The sequence below is a fragment of the Molothrus aeneus genome, chromosome 12 (genome assembly GCF_037042795.1).
Source record: "Molothrus aeneus isolate 106 chromosome 12, BPBGC_Maene_1.0, whole genome shotgun sequence".
NCBI classification, from domain to species: domain Eukaryota; kingdom Metazoa; phylum Chordata; class Aves; order Passeriformes; family Icteridae; genus Molothrus; species Molothrus aeneus.
Window position 1 is genome coordinate 17,521,323 of NC_089657.1, and position 16,820 is coordinate 17,538,142.

General features: G+C 52.7%; 1 protein-coding gene and 1 long non-coding RNA gene across 2 annotated transcripts; both read left to right on the top strand.

Moving 5' to 3' along the window:
* The first annotated feature begins 1,088 nt into the window (after positions 1 to 1,088).
* LOC136561870 (PHD finger protein 7-like) lies at positions 1,089 to 3,635 on the top strand. The gene is given in 10 exon segments (XM_066558381.1): positions 1,089 to 1,170; positions 1,495 to 1,586; positions 1,671 to 1,772; positions 2,057 to 2,181; positions 2,258 to 2,447; positions 2,450 to 2,625; positions 2,841 to 2,954; positions 3,101 to 3,219; positions 3,371 to 3,404; positions 3,521 to 3,635. Coding segments are annotated over 10 exon segments (1,149 nt in total).
* Positions 3,636 to 4,093: 458 nt separating this feature from the next.
* Positions 4,094 to 8,388, top strand: LOC136561832 (uncharacterized). The gene is made up of 3 exons (XR_010784412.1): positions 4,094 to 7,208; positions 7,918 to 8,000; positions 8,218 to 8,388. It is a non-coding gene; the product is annotated as an uncharacterized lncRNA (long non-coding RNA).
* Positions 8,389 to 16,820: the final 8,432 nt, after the last annotated feature.

The following is a 16,820-nucleotide window of genomic DNA, read 5'->3' on the forward strand; positions in this document are numbered from 1 at the left end:
GTAGGAAAGCATGGACCAAACTGGCAAAGTTCCTATAATGCAGGAAAAGCATCCTCCTGCCTTTGACTTGGGTTGAGAACTGTTGCAAGCACTCCTGTCAAACGTACACAGAACATTCTCAGTGAATTTCATGTGTTTCCACAGAGTCAGTAGAAAAGATGACGTTTCTAAGGAGCTTAATACAAATTTTTCCATTTATATGAAATGTCAAAGTTATTAGTTCATAGGATGACAGGATAACAGAGGTCTGGAGGCAGCTGTGGTGGTCTCCAGGTTTATCTCCTGTAGCCAGTGGTGATCAGCAGCAGCATCAAATCAGGTTCATCTTAGTTTTCTCCAGACAGGTCTTGAGGAAAAGGTCAGTTCACCTAGAGCAGGGTTTGAATCTCTGCCGTGCAGGAGACTCCGCACCGGCTCTCTGGGCCACCGGCTGCCAGGGGCAGGAGCAGAGATTTCCCTTGGCCGGGGCCGGAGCCCTGGCGTGGCAGTGCCTGAACAGCACCTTCCTGCCTGCAGTACCACCCTCGATGGCTGCCCCAGGGCCTGGCATTTGACCCTGCACTTGCTGCAGGAGTCCTGGCCCTGCTTCCGCCCTGAGCAAATGCTCGGACCGATCTCAGAGCCTCGGTGCCCGAGGGGGCCGCCACAAGTGGATGCCAGGGACCTGAGGCCATGGCTGCCCCAATTTTGGGTACACGGTGCTGATGTCAGAGTGGCCATTGTGACCTGTGCGACCAAGGCCACAAAAGGGAACGCTGGGCTCAGGCCGAGTGTCAGTGCGACCTGACAACGGGAGGAGAAGGTAGGGCAGGGACGTGGCTGCTCAGGGACCAGAGGGGCCCCACACCTCGGGGCTCTGGGCCTGTGCTGCAGGCTCACCTGCCTCTCCCTTCCCAGAATCAGCGGAGGAACAGCCAGAGGACACTGTGGTGTTCCTTAACGCAGCGACGGGAGGAGAAGGCGGACAGGAGCAGGGCTCACGCAGGGCTGAACAGGGAGTAGAGCCTCGTGGCTCTGGGCCTGTTCTGCAAACTCCCCCCCACTCTTCTTCCTCCCATAGAGAGAAAGGACGAACACCTCAAGCGACAATGTCACTCGAGGAGAGGGACTCAGCGCAGACACCGGCCATGGCTGACAGCAAGCAGGAGGGCCCTGGTGCCAGGGAGGCAGGTGAGGGCAAAGCAGCCCTCTGACAGCCTGGCCCAGGGGCTCTTGTGGCAGCAGGCACTGTGGGGATCAGAGCAGAGGCAGGGGGAGGCAGGAGCTGCTCAGCCATGCCGGGGCCGGGAGCCTCCCTCCTGCCCAAGTGGGGCCCAGCTGGGCCAGGGGGCAGCTCCTGGGACAGCCGTGCCCGCAATGGCCCCTGCTGTGCATGGCCTCCAGCCCTGCCCATCAGCCAGGCAGGGACAGAGCAGCCTTGCGGCCGATGCTGCTGCAGGCTCAGAGCCCCGCAGAGCTGCTCATGTCCGCTGCCACTGGCTCTGTCCCCTGCAGCCTGCATGCTGTGTCGCCGTGCCGAGGCTGACCCGCACATATGCGGTGACAAACTGGAGAAGGGTGGGCTCTGTGCCCACGTGTTCTGCATGGTGAGTGACTCGGGGCGCTCCCTCCACCGTTGCAATGAGCACTCCTGCCGCCCTCTCCTCATCAGCTCCTCCCCTTGCCTGCAGTTCTTCGCCACTCTACTATTTCGGCAAGAGATGGACTGCGTTGGACTCATGGGCTTTCTCCCTCGGGATCTCCTAATTGCAGTCCGGCGGGCGGCACAGAAGGTGAGAGCGTGACAAGAGCAGGGAGATTTGTGCCTGGCGAGGTTTGCCAGAGCTTAGCGCAGAGAGCAGGAAAGAAAGGCCGGCCCAACAGCCGCGACAAAGTCTGGCTCCCAGCAGCTGTGGCACAGAGGCCCTGGCACAGGAGCCTCCCTCCTCCACCAGGCGGCTCTGTGGGCTGGGACCCGGCAGCGGCCACATCCTGCGCTCTGCCCGGAGCCGTGGGGCTGCCAGGGGAGCCCTCGAGGCTGCTGCTGCTGCTGATGGGGCTGCTTGGCTCTTTCCAGTACTGCTGCGTCTGCGGCCAGAGCGGGGCAACCATCATGTGCTGCAAGGAGTACTGTGACAGATGGTTCCACCTGCCCTGTGCCAAGGAGGGCGGCTGTGTCAATCAATACATTACCCCGTTCAGGTACCTCCTCTCCCTTTCTGGCCATCACTGGGGAAGGATCCAGCGTTTCTCACTTTCCCCTTTGCTTTGCCCCCAGCTCCTTCTGCCCTGAGCACCGTCCAGAGCAGGAGGTGGAGGTGACTCCAGAGCCGGACACCATTTGCTCCATCTGCCTGGAGCCTGTGGAGGACAGAAAGACCTTCACAACCCTGGTGTGCCCAATGTGCAAAAGGGCCTGGTTCCACAGGGACTGCATCCAGGTTGGAGCCCTCCCCTCAGCCCTGGGGCACAGCAGGTGCTCAGCAGCAGCAGCAGCAGCAGCAGGGCCTCGCTCACCCTGCCTGTGTTTGCCCTGCAGGGACAGGCCATGAGCGCTGGTCTTTTATGCCTCAAGTGCCCCCTGTGCAGAGACAGTGAGACATTCCTTGTCGACCTGTTTCTCCTGGGGATCCGAATCCCCTTCAGGTTGGTGTCCTTCTGCCTGGCCCACCAGCCAGGAGGGTACAAGTGGTGTGCTGTGCCAGGCCCTGCCCCAGGCGCCCTGGCCCTCCCCTGTCCCGTGAATCTGGGCTTCAGCTTTGTGCCCAACTTGGAAAAGCGCTGGAGAAAGAGCAGGGACACCCTGGATCTCCGTGAGGGGAGGGCAGCAGAAATTCATCATCTCTTCCTTTCTCCATCAGACAGCCGACATGGGAGGACAACGATGCCTTTGCGGAGCTAGGAGAGAGGCATGGCCAGTGCAATGCCAGGGATTGCCTTTACCCTGGAGGCAGAGAGGAGGCAGAGGAAGAGGGGTAAGTTGGGATGCTGCACCTGGGGATCTGCAGGGAACCTGTGTCTCCACAAGGCCTCAAAGCGGGAAGAACCAGAAGCGTTTGGCCAGACAACCACCTTCTGGCACACTTTGTCCTCAGTGCTATGAGCCTGTTTGCCTCCCCAGGCCCTGGCAATTGCTCCTGTGCTCCTCCTGTGCTGCCGAGGGCACCCACAGGCGCTGCTCTGGCCTGAGAAACAGCACAGACAGATGGGAGTGTGACACCTGTGCTGGGCTTGGAACGGGTATGGGTCAAACCCCGGTGTCCCTGGGCTGGGGGCAGTGCCCAGGCCAGGCTTGGCAGAGCGCGTCCACTGCTGGAGGGCTGGGGGCACTGCTCTGGCCTGGCCTGGCCTGGGCCTGGGGGGCCTTTGACATTCCTGCTTGCCCTTACAGCCTCCAGGGCTGAGTCAGAGCTCAATGGCTCCAGGTTGGCCAGACAGTCAGGACTGGGGCCTTCTCATGGCTCCCCGGATTTGGAGCCCTTCAGCAGCAGCTCTCATAGCCGCAGGCCATTGGGTCTGGCGCACCAAATTCTGTCTGCAGAGACCAGCAGCCACAGCAGGCCCCAACACGCAGCATGGCAGCAGGCGCTGCCATCCTCCTCGCTGGACAGCAGCAGCCCCAGCACATCAAGGTCAATGTACAGCAGCTCCTCTGACTCTGAGGACAGGGTCCATTCCAGACGTGCTGGGCCTGGCCGCGGGCGAAGCCGCTCTGGCCAGCAAGGTCGGGCCCCAAATCGACTTGTGCCCTTGAGGAGTCAGCGTTACAGGAGCAGCTGTAGAAGACCAAGGGCTGAGAGACCCCGACGAAGGGAGACACCTGCATGGGCGTCCCCCCAACACAACCGCTCCCGCCAGCAAGGTTGGGCCCAGAGTCCAGCTGTCCGCTCCAGGAGTCGCCATGAAAGGAGCAGCGAAACAGGGCCAAGGGCTGAGAGGCCCAGGCAAAGGGAGACATCGTCAGGGGCATCCCCCAGACGCAGTCGCTCCCGCCAGCAAGGTCAGGCCCCAAATCAACCCATCCAATCAAGGAGTCGCCGTGACAGAAGCAACAGAACAAGGCCAAGGACTGAGAGGCCCAGGCAAAGGGAGACACCTGCACGGACATCCCCCAGACACAGCCGCTCCCGCCAGCAAGGCTGGGCCCAGAGTCCACCTGTCCGGTCCAGGAGTCCCTGTGACAGGAACAGTGGGACAGGGCCAAGAGCAGAGAGGCCCAGGCAAAGGGAGACACCATCACAGACATCCCACAGACACAGCCGCTCCCGCCAGCAAGGCTGGGCCCAGAGTGCACCTGTCCGGTCCAGGAGTCGACGTGACAGGAGCAGTGGGACAGGGCCAAGGGCTGAGAGGCCCAGGCAAACGGAGCCACCATCACAGACATCCCCCAGACGCAGTCGCTCCCGCCAGCAAGGCTGGGCCCAGAGTCCACCTGTCCGGTCCAGGAGTTGCTGTGACAGGAGCAGCAGGACAAGGCCAAGGACTGAGAGGCCCAGGCGAAGGGACACGTCATCGGGGACGCCCCCCAGACGCAGCCGCTCCCGCCAGCAGCGCCGGGCCTCGACTCAAACTGTGCGGTCCAGGAGTCGCCAGGACAGGAGCAGGAGGACAGCAGCGAGTGCTGAGAGGCCCAGGCGTAGGGGGACATGGTCGGGGACATCCCGCAGGAGCAGCCGCTCGCACCAGCGACGTCGGACCTCATCTGGGACCTCCAACAGCAGCACGTAGCGTCATCTTTTCTTTCTAGTCCATGTGTTGCTTGCCGGAAGTGAAGGTGAGAACGGTCAGTGCAGGGACCTTGAGATGTGCAGGTCTGTGAGAAAACCATACCAGCTCTTGATGTTTCTATTGGCAGGAAAGAAGTCTGTGCTAGATACCTTGATTTCTGTGTAACCGTGTATTCAGTGAAAAGTCACTTAAGGATGTGGCTTATTACAAAGGACTCTTGTTCCTGCCTTTAGACTCCAACCTGTGATGTTTCCCCACTGCTTACCCTTGATAATGAACCACTCCTTAATGGGCTTGGATATGCTTAGGGAGACATTCAGAGCAAGGTGGCTCTTAGGGAAGCTGTCTCTGAAAAGGACGTGTGCTGTGTTGCTATCTTTTTAACAATTTCATTTCCGTAAAGCCAAAAAAAGAAGAAAGAAGAGAGTGAGACACTGCCTCAAGTGGCTGAAGACAACTTTTACAGTATTGCTGCGGATTTGAAAGACTTGATTGGACCTTCAAAGAACAAACCGGAATAGACGGAGGAAATACCCTGGGGCAAAGAGGATGCACAGGACTCTGCCCCAGATGACCATTTGGGACCTTTGCCTGAGAACGACACAGCTCAGAAGCTGAGTACTTTCAAGTTTTCCTTCTTTGAAAGCACAGAGGAGTTGGGCATCAAAGAAGGCAACAGCAGAACCCTTCTGACATGCCATTGCTAAGGAAGAGCTTCTGGCAGGCACTGTAGGGCAATACGGTGTAAAGAAGGTCAGGGTCCAGGGGATTTTCAGCAGCAGAAGTCAGTAATCAGGCAGAAGCATTTTGATCTTCATTTCTGCTTGCCAGGGCTGTGATAGATTAATGAGAGGTAACTCTTGCTTGCATCTCAGGAATTCTGAAAGGCATGCTTTGAGAAGGCATTGGGGTTTTTGCTGAGTGGTGGAAAAGCTGGTTCTCATGCCCTGAATTCCTCAAACGGGTTAAAAGGTGACACACCAGTCATATCAAGTTTCATAGAACCCAACAAGATTTTAAAGGAAATGTGCGTTAATGTAGAGGGAGGAGCCAAGTCCGGGAGCTGACCCCAAGATCCATGAGCATTCTGTTTGTTACTGAATTCTACTCTTGGACCTTTAGAAAAAGGAAACGGAATGACACATGATCTTTGGGGTGTCCTAACCTTAGATAAAATGAGGCCGTCTGAAATGAAGATGAAACAACATTAAATCGAGTCCCAGTCACGTAGGAGAGAAAAGAAACCGCGAGAAGTTATCCACAATATTAAAAAACCCAACGCAACAGCACAAAGCAACGAGTCCCCCACACTTGTGCTGATCTGAGAAGGTATTCATGGTCTTCTGAATGCAATGACAAATGTTTAAGAATACATAAGGGATCCCTAGAACAAAGTGGAGCAGAGATGTAGCTTAGAAAATCTGGCAGGGGCAGATTCTGTCCTTCCTAAATCTGTCTTCTCCACTCTAAGTATTTCACTTGAAAGGAGGAATTTTTCCTGACCAGTAGGGGAAGAATCTGGTTTTGGCTTTTTTTTCTCTATGGGTGCTGTCATTGCAGAGCCTTATGCCCTTGGAACAATAAAGCCGGTAAAAGCCACATGGCAAGAGGATCCACGTTTCCAAGACAGCAGTTCTGAGGGTGATGATGAGCCTGAGATGTCAGAGATTGAACAGGACCAAGAAACGCAAGTTCCATTTCTCTTTGTTGTCTACTTGGCTGTAGTAGTTGGATGCTGTGGGAATATTAACTCAGGAAATGGGAAAGGGACATTGCACACCTCTGAGCAACCAAAGTCATCTCGGAAAATCGTTTGTGCTGCACAGAGTCAAAACTCCCAGCAGCACATTTGATGTGAAGATGAATATGGGAAGAGAGAGTTGAGCACAAGAAATTAACTGGGTCATTTTGGTTTGACCAACTCCAAAGTGAGTTTGGCTAAAAGCCAAAGACACGGTCAGTTTTCTCTTTAAAAGTGGGTTTTGTAAAATAAAAAGCTCTATTTGGGGTTCCTAGGGAATAAAGCTTTTCAATGGATACCATTTCTCTGAAGCACTACAGTTTGAAGTCATGTCCATGGAATTTGATAGTACAATTTAGGATGCTCAAATCCCTTTGTCCTTGTCTAGGTTTCTTTCTTTACCACGCACAGGAAGTGCTAGAGTTTTTTTCTTCTCCAAAGATGATGAACGCCTAAGAGGTATGACAGAATTTCTTCAACCCCTTTTCAATTTTTTTTTCCTTTTAAACCCTTCCTGGAATTCAGGGAGGAGGAAAGAATGCTGCCTAGTTATGAAAGTTTTCTAGTCAAAAATTTGCCACCCTTATTTGTGGTCCAAGTTGTGGTAGAATCCTGTGAGAAAGTCCTGGTAAAATAGAGGCCAAGCAGATTTCTGGCTTTCTTGTCTTTCAGACAATTACCGAATAGGAATCTGGACTTGTAGAGTTTACCAGAAACTTAGTCCCTTGTCAGGTTACCTAGACATTTTGGATCCTTTCAGGTATTTAAATCATCTTTAACTTTTTCCTCTCTTTCTGGTGTTACCGTTAGAAACGTTTGAGTGTTCTTCTTGTGAGCCACATATGTCCCTGGGGTTCTTTGTGCTAATGCATCTGGGGCTTTCTCTTCTGAATCCAGTCAATTTTGTATTTAGAAACAAAGACAACAACAACCAAAGGAAACATACACAGTGCCCAAAACCTGCACAGGCCACCAAAACAATTGCTGGTTCTATTTTGTAGAATAGAGTCTTAAGACAAGCTTAAAGGATGTGCCTTCCATGAGACTGATTGGATAGCAGTGATGAAAGGCACTGCTGCGTTCACACAGTTAGCGGCCTGCAATCTTCCAGCCAGCCTGATTTACAGGGTGTGTTGAAATGGAGAGCTCAGGCCTCAGCAGGCCTCAGTTCTGGGGGAAGATGGGGGGTGCTGGTGCTGAGCTTCAAATGAAAGAGCTGCCATTTCACTGCAATTCAGATTGCAGCATGTTGAGGAAAACTGCTGCTGCCTTTCTTTCCATGTTCTTAGCACAGCAGGCCGCAGTAGGGAACATTTCTGCTGAAGCCAAGGTGTGGTGGGGGGCAGGAGAACAGGAAGGATGGTGAAGAATTGATTTCTGCTTTTAGTGCAGTGTTGGTCATGATTGTTAGAAGCAGCAGCACAATCACAAGCGTTTAAGCCTATTAATTGGTTGTTTCTTTTGTGCAGAGGGTCCACAGTTATTCTGTAGATTGGTAGAACTCAGTGAAGAAAAAGAGGGTTAGGAAGACAGACGTAGATTATTGCTTGAGGTGAGTATGTAACATCTGTTCCCTGGTAAGCCTGGGTGAAAGCTGAGCCTGGGGAGGGACTGCAGGTATGAATGTGCATGCAAAATGAATTCAGGACCTCGAGAAGAGCTTTAAATTTGTAATGAAGAGGGAAGAGACGTTTTTTAGTGTACCGGTGTGTATAACATCTCGTTGTGTGGTCCAGTCAGGTAAACCACTACATCTTTGTATGTTACAGGTGCAGCTACTTAACTGTATGTAAGGATAGTGAATGTAGAGACTTCTCCTAATAGTGGATTCAGAAACTTCTCGGAAGAATTTGTTAGGTTTTCATTATTTTCTGGAACGCCGAAGGAAGCATAAGGATACTCTATAGGAAGTGCAAGCAAACCAATAAACCTTTTAGTGATTAGAAGCGAGTCACGTTTGTTTCTTGAAGGAGTTGCCAAACAACGTTACTTTCAAAATCCTTTCAAAGGTCTAACAGGGCTCAAAATCAGCAAACCCTGTTAGGCCGTGTTTGGGAGCTGGGGCTGAGGCTCTTGTGTCCTGGGGAGCCACGGGAAGGCTCCAGTCCTGACTGTGAGGCCAGGCCGGGGCCATGGAGCTCCAGCCCATCCCTGGTGGATGCAAGGGCCAGCAGGAATGTCAAGGGACCCCAGGGCCAGGCCAGGCCAGAGCAGTGCCCCCAGCCCTCCAGGAGCGGATGGGCTCTGCCAAGCCCAGCCTGGGCACTGCCAAGCCCAGCCCAGGGACAGGTGGGTGCTTTGCCCAAGAGCCGTGCCCAGAGCAGCAGAGCTGTCACAGCCCCAGCTGGTTCTGCTCTGCGTCAGGCCTGAGCAGGGCCCGTGGGTGCCCTGGGCAGTGCAGGAGCGGCACAGGAGCAGCTGCCAGGGCCTGGGGAGGCACAGGGGTCAGCCTTGGCTCGGTGACACAGCATGCAGGCTGCAGGGGACAGAGCCAGTGGCAGCGGACATGAGCAGCTCTGCGGGGCTCTGAGCCTGCAGCAGCATCGGCCCCAAGGCTGCTCTGTCCCTGCCTGGCTGATGGGCAGGGCTGGAGGCTTGCAGAGCAGGGGCCATTGCGGGCACGGCTGTCCCAGGAGCTGCCCCCTGGCCCAGCTGGGCCCCACTTGGGCAGGAGGGAGGCTCCCAGCACCCGCATGGCCGAGCAGCTCCTGCCTCCCCCTGCCTCTGCTCTGATCCCCCACACTGCCTGCTGCCACAAGCAGCCAGCGGGAGCGGCTGCGTCTGGGGGGCGTCCCCGATGATGGCTCCCTTTGCCTGGGCCTCTCAGCCCTTGGCCCTGTCCCGCTGCTTCTTTCACAGCAACGCCTGGAGCGGACAGGTGGGCTCTGGGCCACCTCTTGCTGGAGGGAGCCGTTGTGTTGTGGGGACGCCCGCGCAGGTGTCTCCCTTCGTCGGGGTCTCTCAGCCCTTGGTCTTGTACTGCTGCTCCTGTAACGCTGACTCCTCAAGGGCAGAAGTCGATTTGGGGCCCGACCTTGCTGGCCAGAGCGGCTTCGCCCGCGGCCAGGCCCAGTACGTCTGGAATGGACCCTGTCCTCAGAGTCAGAGGAGCTGCTGTACATTGACCTTGATGTGCTGGGGCTGCTGCTGTCCAGCGAGGAGGATGGCAGTGCCTGCTGCCACGCTGCGTGTTGGGGCCTGCTGTGGCTGCTGGTCTCTGCAGACAGAATTTGGTGCGCCAGACCCAATGGCCTGCGGCTATGAGAGCTGGGGCTGAAGGCCTCCAAATCTGGGGAGCCATGAGAAGGCCCCAGTCCTGACTGTCTGGCCAGCCTGGAGCCATTGAGCTCTGACTCAGCCCTGGAGGCTGTAAGGGCAAGCAAGAATGTCAAAGATTGCCCAGGCCAAGGTCAGACCATGCTGTATTGCACTAAATAGTTTATTTAGTTGTTGTTTTGCACTGGGTGATGGGAAATTTGTACTGAGTATGGTATGTCGAGTATTCCCCCTCTCCCATCACATGGTCTATCCCCCACACACCCCCCTTTCTATACACCCTGGTGGTCTGTTCCCCCTCCCCTCGCCGCTCCCCAGTGGTATTCCATTGGCTGTGGTCCTCTTTTCCTGCCCCCATCACTTGGGTATAAAACTCCACTGCAGGTATGTCATGTCGTCTTTTCCACGTGGGTGGTTGCCGGACCAGAGGTGTCCCATCCCAAGTCATTAAACAGGACACTCATCCCCACGTGCAGAAGAGCGCGTCTCGTCTTTTGTTTTTGTCCATGTAAGACCATGTGGGCTAGGGTTCAAGCTGGCCGGATTGTAGCCATACAACAGCCCAGAGACACACAGAATCTTGCAAGGCCAGGCCAGAGCAGTGCCCCCAGCCCTCCAGCAGTGGACGCGCTCTGCCAAGCCTTGCCTGGGCACTGCCCCCAGCCCAGGGACACAGGGGGGCTTTGACTCCTACATGTTCCGAGCCCAGCACAGGTGTCACACTCCCATCTGTCTATGCTGTTTCTCAGGCCAGAGCAGCGCCTGTGGGTGCCCTCGGCAGCACAGGAGGAGCACAGGAGCAATTGCCAGGGCCTGGGGAAGCAAAGAAGTTTATGGCACTGAGGACAAAGCGTATCCACATAAGGTTGTCTGGCCAAGCTCTTCAAGTTCTTTGCGCTTTGAGCCCTTGCCAAGATGTGGTTTCCCTGCAGAGCCCTGGGAGCAGCTTCCCAACTTGTTCCTCTTCCTCTGCCTCCTCTCTACCTCCAGGGTAAAGGCAATCCCTGGCATTGCACTGGCCGTGCCTCACTCCTAGCTCCACAAAGGCATCGTTGTCCTCCCATGTTGGCTGATAAAGAAATGAAAAGCTGTCCCTTATGGAGATCCAGGGTGTCCCTGCTCTTTCTCCATCGCTTTTCCAAGTTGGGCACGAAGCTGAAGCCCAGACTCACGGGACAGGGCAGGGCAAGGGCTCCTGGGGCAGGGCCTGGCACAGCACAGCACTTGTACCCTCCTGGCTGGTGAGCCAGGCAGAAAGACACCAACCTGAAGGGGATTCGGATCCCCAAGGAATTCTTGAATGTCTCTGCACAGGGAGCAGTGGAGGCATAAAAGACAGGCAGAGCCTGTCCACTTCTGAAGGGCTGGGGGCACTTCTCAGGACCCAGCCTGCCTTGGTCTTTGACATTCCTGCTAGCCCTTACAGCGTCCAGGGCTGAGCTGGTGCTCAATGGCTCCTGTCCAACTAGACAGGACGGAAGCCCTCTCACAGCTATGCAGAATCCTAGGCCATCAGCCCCAGCTCCAGTAGCTCACTGTCATTAGGAGATGTGGAGAAGAAGCAGCAGTGTCATAAGGTTGCTTTTGTTTTTACCGCAAAAAGGAGCGTGTTTGTTCCAGTTACCAGCAGAAAACACCTGTTTTCCCACAGCCTATTACTAAAAAAATCGCCTTTCCAAGAAATCTGCATGGATGGATCAGAGATCAGCATCAATCGCCAAAACAATGACTTCTTTTAATAACTAATTATTACAGAACTACTAAAAAACATAAAACTACGTCTACTAACTGATGGCATCCCTTTAATCTAAGCACTCAATTCCCTTTATGTGGGGTATTTGAGGGACAACTGTAACAAATCCTGCTATTAAATTCATAGCACTGGACAAAGAAATACCTGACTGCTTTTTCAGAGTTTAATGTACTAACAAAATGACACAGGCAGACCTTTTTATTGTCAAAACTTTTGGAACGTTTTTTCACCCTCATGTTCCTCCTGATATAGTTGAAATTATCTAAGTAATTAGATTCGGTATCTTTTCAGTCTTCCCATTCATGCCCTGAATATTTTGCCAGACCTTCCTTTTTGTTTTCAATTCTGTGGTTTCCCTCTGGTGTTTTAAATCAGATTTTTCAGCATTTTACTATCTGTGGTGCTACTCTCTCGGATCTAGTGAAGAGGGCCAAGCAGTGCCGGTCTGCCGGCAGGTCCCAGGCGTCGCTCCTGCTGGCGGCCCCGGGGCAGGAGCGACGCCGGCGCTGCCATGGCCGGGCTTCCCTCAGGTGTCGGCACTGCCAGCCCGGCTCTGCCCAGCGGCCCCGGCGCTGCCATGGCAGGGCTTCCCTCAGGTGTCGGCACTGCCAGCCCGGCTCTGCCCAGCGGCCCCGGCGCTGCCATGGCAGAGCTTCCCTCCGGTGTCGGCACTGCCAGCCCGGCTCTGTCGGGGACTCCGGCACCGCCACGGCGCACGGCAGCTCTGGCACTGCAGCCTCGGCCAGCAGCCCGATCTGCGGACTGGGACCCCGCAGCGGCCGCACGCTTCTCCCTGAGCCCGAGCAGCGACTGCACCCTCCCAACAGCGCGGCGGGAATGCGCCCACGAACAGCGCGGGCTCGGCTCTGGGCAGGAACCGCCCCGCCCCTCACACCCGCCCGCCCCTTCCCGCCCTCCGGCCCCGCCGCGCGGCGCCCGCGCTGTCATGGCGGCTCTCGCCCACAAGGCAGCGCCCTGAGCCCTGCAATGGCGCCGGGAACGTTCTGGCACTCTGGAAGGCGCGGGCGGGCACCTCTTGCAAACTGGGCCATACGTCCCATTTCCTGAAGTAAACACGTCCTGTCATGCCTGGCCTTTACACACTTCCAAGCCTGATCCCCAAGAACAGACGTTTAACCTGTGACACACATAGCAGCCTACAAGCTCGAAGTGATGGCCAGGTGTTAGAAAAGCAAAGTACTTGTTGCTAGAATTGTCTTTTAAGACTCAGGGCTGGGCACGTTTCACTGATCTCAGACCCAGAGGGAGGTTGACAAAGCTTGGGAAGAAGGATGCCCACTGATAGTGGACACAAAGCATGCAGAATTTAGGGGCAATAAGGACATCTGCTAGAACTGCCAAGATAAAGAAAACATTCATGAAGCCAACTCAGGAAATATGCTGAGATGAGCACCAGCTGGGTAAAATAGAGTGTGATGTTTGCAGGCAACAGGACTTTGGCACCCAGATTATCCTGGGGCTGGCCATGGGATGGTTCTGATCACCAGAAGACATGAAAAGACGGTGCAGTGCAAGCGCTGGGCATTGTGCTTCATAGAAGCCAGATGAAAAAGCTGGGGAGACTGTGCTGGATTCTTGTGTGGTATCTGCCCCTTCTGTGTAAAATGCCAATCACTTGTTTTAAAATTTTAAAAGTAATAAATTAGTTACAAAAATAGTAATAAAAATTAGTGAAATAAGAATTTGGACAATTAAGAGTTAGGACAATAAAGGACAATAAAAAAGGCCAAGAATTACAGATGTCTGGGTGCTCTGCTCTGCCTCAGAACACACTTTGCTAACAAAGGATTAACCCTTACAAGTAATAGCCTGTTGCATATTCATATATCTCATACACGATGCCAAAATTCTTTTCAAACAATGGGTGTTTTCTTGTTAGTGTCAACCCCTCCCTCATCTTGTAAATCAATTGTCTTGGTCCCTCAAAGTCTGGTTCTTCCCGATAAGGAGGCAATATTTCTTCTCTTAGAGTTTTGGTGTCTTGTTACTGCTATCTCCGCTTGAGCTATTTAGAAAAAGTATCTTACATCACACAGTTTCTGTAGCCTAAAACGATATTCACCACACTACTTTAAAAGATTAGTATAGGACTACAAAAAAGGATTAATACAACATAACTTTCCAACATAACACATATAGTATTAATTTTAATATTTGCGAAAAGCCAATCATATAATACGCATTTTTCACACCTTCTCTGCTCCTTCTTCTTCTCAAAATATATTGTAAACCTGACTAAACAAACTAGTTAGAGCCATGCTCAGTGCCTTATTCTGAAAACTTACAGCTGACTTACAGGTTTAGCACCTTACAGAGCAGGTTTGAGGCCCTGGAACTGGAGGGACAGACAAGAGATGAAGTGGGCACAAGTCCTTCTGGAATAGAGGGGGCACCTAGGGCAAGTCAGCCAACACCATGCATCGTGACCACCTCTGTTCCAGGGGAAGGCAGGGTCTTTGCAGGCCTTCCCAAAAGCATCTCAAGGGAAGGTTTCCATCTCCCCCTGCCCTGTTTCCTTGACTTCAGCTGAATCTTTCTCTGACAGAAAGACAGGAAGCTCAGGTGTGTTAGGAGATTAGTGTGAGCATTGGCAGAGGTGAATGGTGAGGAATCCAGAGGCTTGTGCAACTCTCTTCCATGAAGAGTCCCTTGTTGTATATTTCCAATAAGCCAGAGCTGAAATGGCAAGTCAGCGATTGGGGAAATACAGCACTGAGACAATAAAGCTGTAACATGCCTTGCTTTGAGAGGGACAAGTAAGACAACAAACATTCAAACAACAAATACTAAGAAGATGAAGAAGAAAAACTTTGTTTTCTATGGTACTCTAATATTTATTTTCTTCTCTGTGCCTTTTGAAGATGGCCTACATCCTATTTTCAATGTTTTCTTTTTTCCTGTCTTGAGAATGAATTTTGCATTCTGGATATTTTAGGTCAAACATAAGAAAAGGTCCATATTTTTTTCATATATTCTTTGGCAATCACGAAAAAGTAAGTTTAGAGGCAACAGCAGTTATGATAACAGCCGTTATTATAAGAACTGTAGAGGTAACAGCTGTCTTTGATAATCAGATCAGACTCAGTTTTAAATGTCCTTGCATGTCATGCTCATATGCAAAGATGCTAGATTGATCCCTTGAAGGGAATTAAACCAAGAAACAAGTACATCAAAGCTTCTGGAGGTGGCTGCCATGGCGGGTTTCTCTGAGGGCTGACAGCCTCAGCCCCGCTCCATGGTTGCTTTCCTTGAGGGCTGGCAGTCCCAGTCCTGCTCCATGGCGGGTTTCCTGAGGTGTCACAGCCCCAGCCCCGCTCCATGGCCAGTTTCCCTGAGGGCTGGCAGCCCCATCCCGCTCCATGGTGAGTTTCCCTGGGGTGTCACAGCCCCATCCCGCTCCATGGCGGGTTTCCTGAGGTGTTACAGCCCCATCCCGCTCCATGGTGAGTTTCCCTGAGGTGTCACAGCCCCAGCCCCGCTCCATGGCCAGTTTTCCTCAGGGCGGTGCCATCTCCCTCCCGCCTGAGGCGGTTTGTGTTGCACAGCCCGAGCTGGATGGAGGGAGCGGGGGCAGTCATATTGAACACGGCGTTTAATATCGCCCCACTCGTTCTGTGCTTTCCTGGCATTTTTCGACAGAGCTGTGCTTATCGAGCTTTGACTTTCTGTGCCCAACCTCTGCATTCCAGGCAGTCCGTCCTACACATCTGCACCGTGCCCACACCATTTTAGGGGTAAAGCAATGCCTCTGCCTTTCAGCCAGCTGTGCGGGTCCAAGGCCTGCATGCACACAGGATAAAGAACTGACTTGTTTGCACAGACAGCTGTGGTTTTCTGCACCTCAGCTGGCCTGTGTCAGCTGCACACACAGACCCCCGCCCCGCTCTGTGTCCCAGCTCTGTCACCCTGGCAGTGTTTTGTGCATGACATTAGTGCTTCACGGAGTGTCACACTGGGGGTATGTGCCACACCGCCACTGTGTTGAGTATTGCACTGTGCTGTGTGTCATGCTGGCACCGTGTGCTTCCAGACCTCGGAGTCTAAGCAGGAGGGTGTGAAAGGTGGTGACAATAGAAAGATGCCAAACGAGAGACCAGTTGCTTCCATACTCAAAAGCCGGCTCTCTGTTATGTAATAGTGTTTTCTTCTCTTTCTTCACCTGATGTCACTTTGCCATGTGCACATCCCAGAGAGCTTGATGCATGAAGAACCTTTGGAAAACTGACTAGGGCAGCACGGCATTTTAAGAACTGTGGGAGCCATCACAAGCCATCTCTTTGCTGAAGACAGGTGCTGTTTTTAACCAGTGTTTGATTACAGCAGGTCTGTTGACATCCATTCTGTGTAATCTAAAAATAGCTTGTTCAGCTGGGCAGTGAGGGCATGCTCCCTACAGGTCCAGGGAGCCTGAGGCTATGGCTTTGCTATGTTCAGAAGGCATTTCTCTGCTTAGCTTTAATCCAGCTGGACTGAGTACAACAGTACCCAAATAGAAACACAGAGTTTGGAGTGGGTTTACAAACTGAGCAAGTGTCCCAGCTTCCCAAGAGGCTTCTAAAACTTGAAGCAATGAAATCTAGCCCTAGCTTGGCTGCTATAGTCATTTCACTGTGCCTTTGCATAGGAATAAAACTTTGTGATGTGACTGAGGAGTGAGAATACTCTTCAAACCAGAACTACAGAATTCAGTTTTATTGGTAACCTGTTTGTACATGCTCTTATTTATTAGATACCTCTTGTGTATTGTTGCAATTCCCAAAAAAAGCACATCCTGTAATTTCCATGTGTGACTCCTATGATGAAGGACTTGTGACATCTTGGCCAGTTACTTTTTGTAATCGCAGAAGAAATTTCCTATTCACCACAAATAAATCTCATTTTAGTGCTGGCTATTTAAGTCTGACTTTCTGCTGAACACTTCCACATGCTGGTTGTGAAGATGATACCTAAAGCTGTTAGAGTTGTTTTATTGATGGACCTGAATGAATGCGACATCCTTATTAATTCAGTCTTTTTAATTATACGTTGGGAATTTTCTCAGTAGCTTGCCCTGCTATTTGGGATCATTCATTTTACTATCCCTTTTTATGATCAAAGTGTATTACTGAATCCCATGGGCCCTTCAGGGCTTGCTCCAGCATATCAGTTGTCAGGACATTAAAGCTGTTAATTTTATTAAGTTTCTGGGGTTTGTTCCAAATTCAACATTGCTGTGCATTAGAGTAGGAGCTGAAGAGGTAGGATGTTAGCTTTTCCATTTCATATCCTAAATCAGCAGGTATTTTTGCAGCACTTTTCCCCAGGCTGTGGCACACCTTTGGT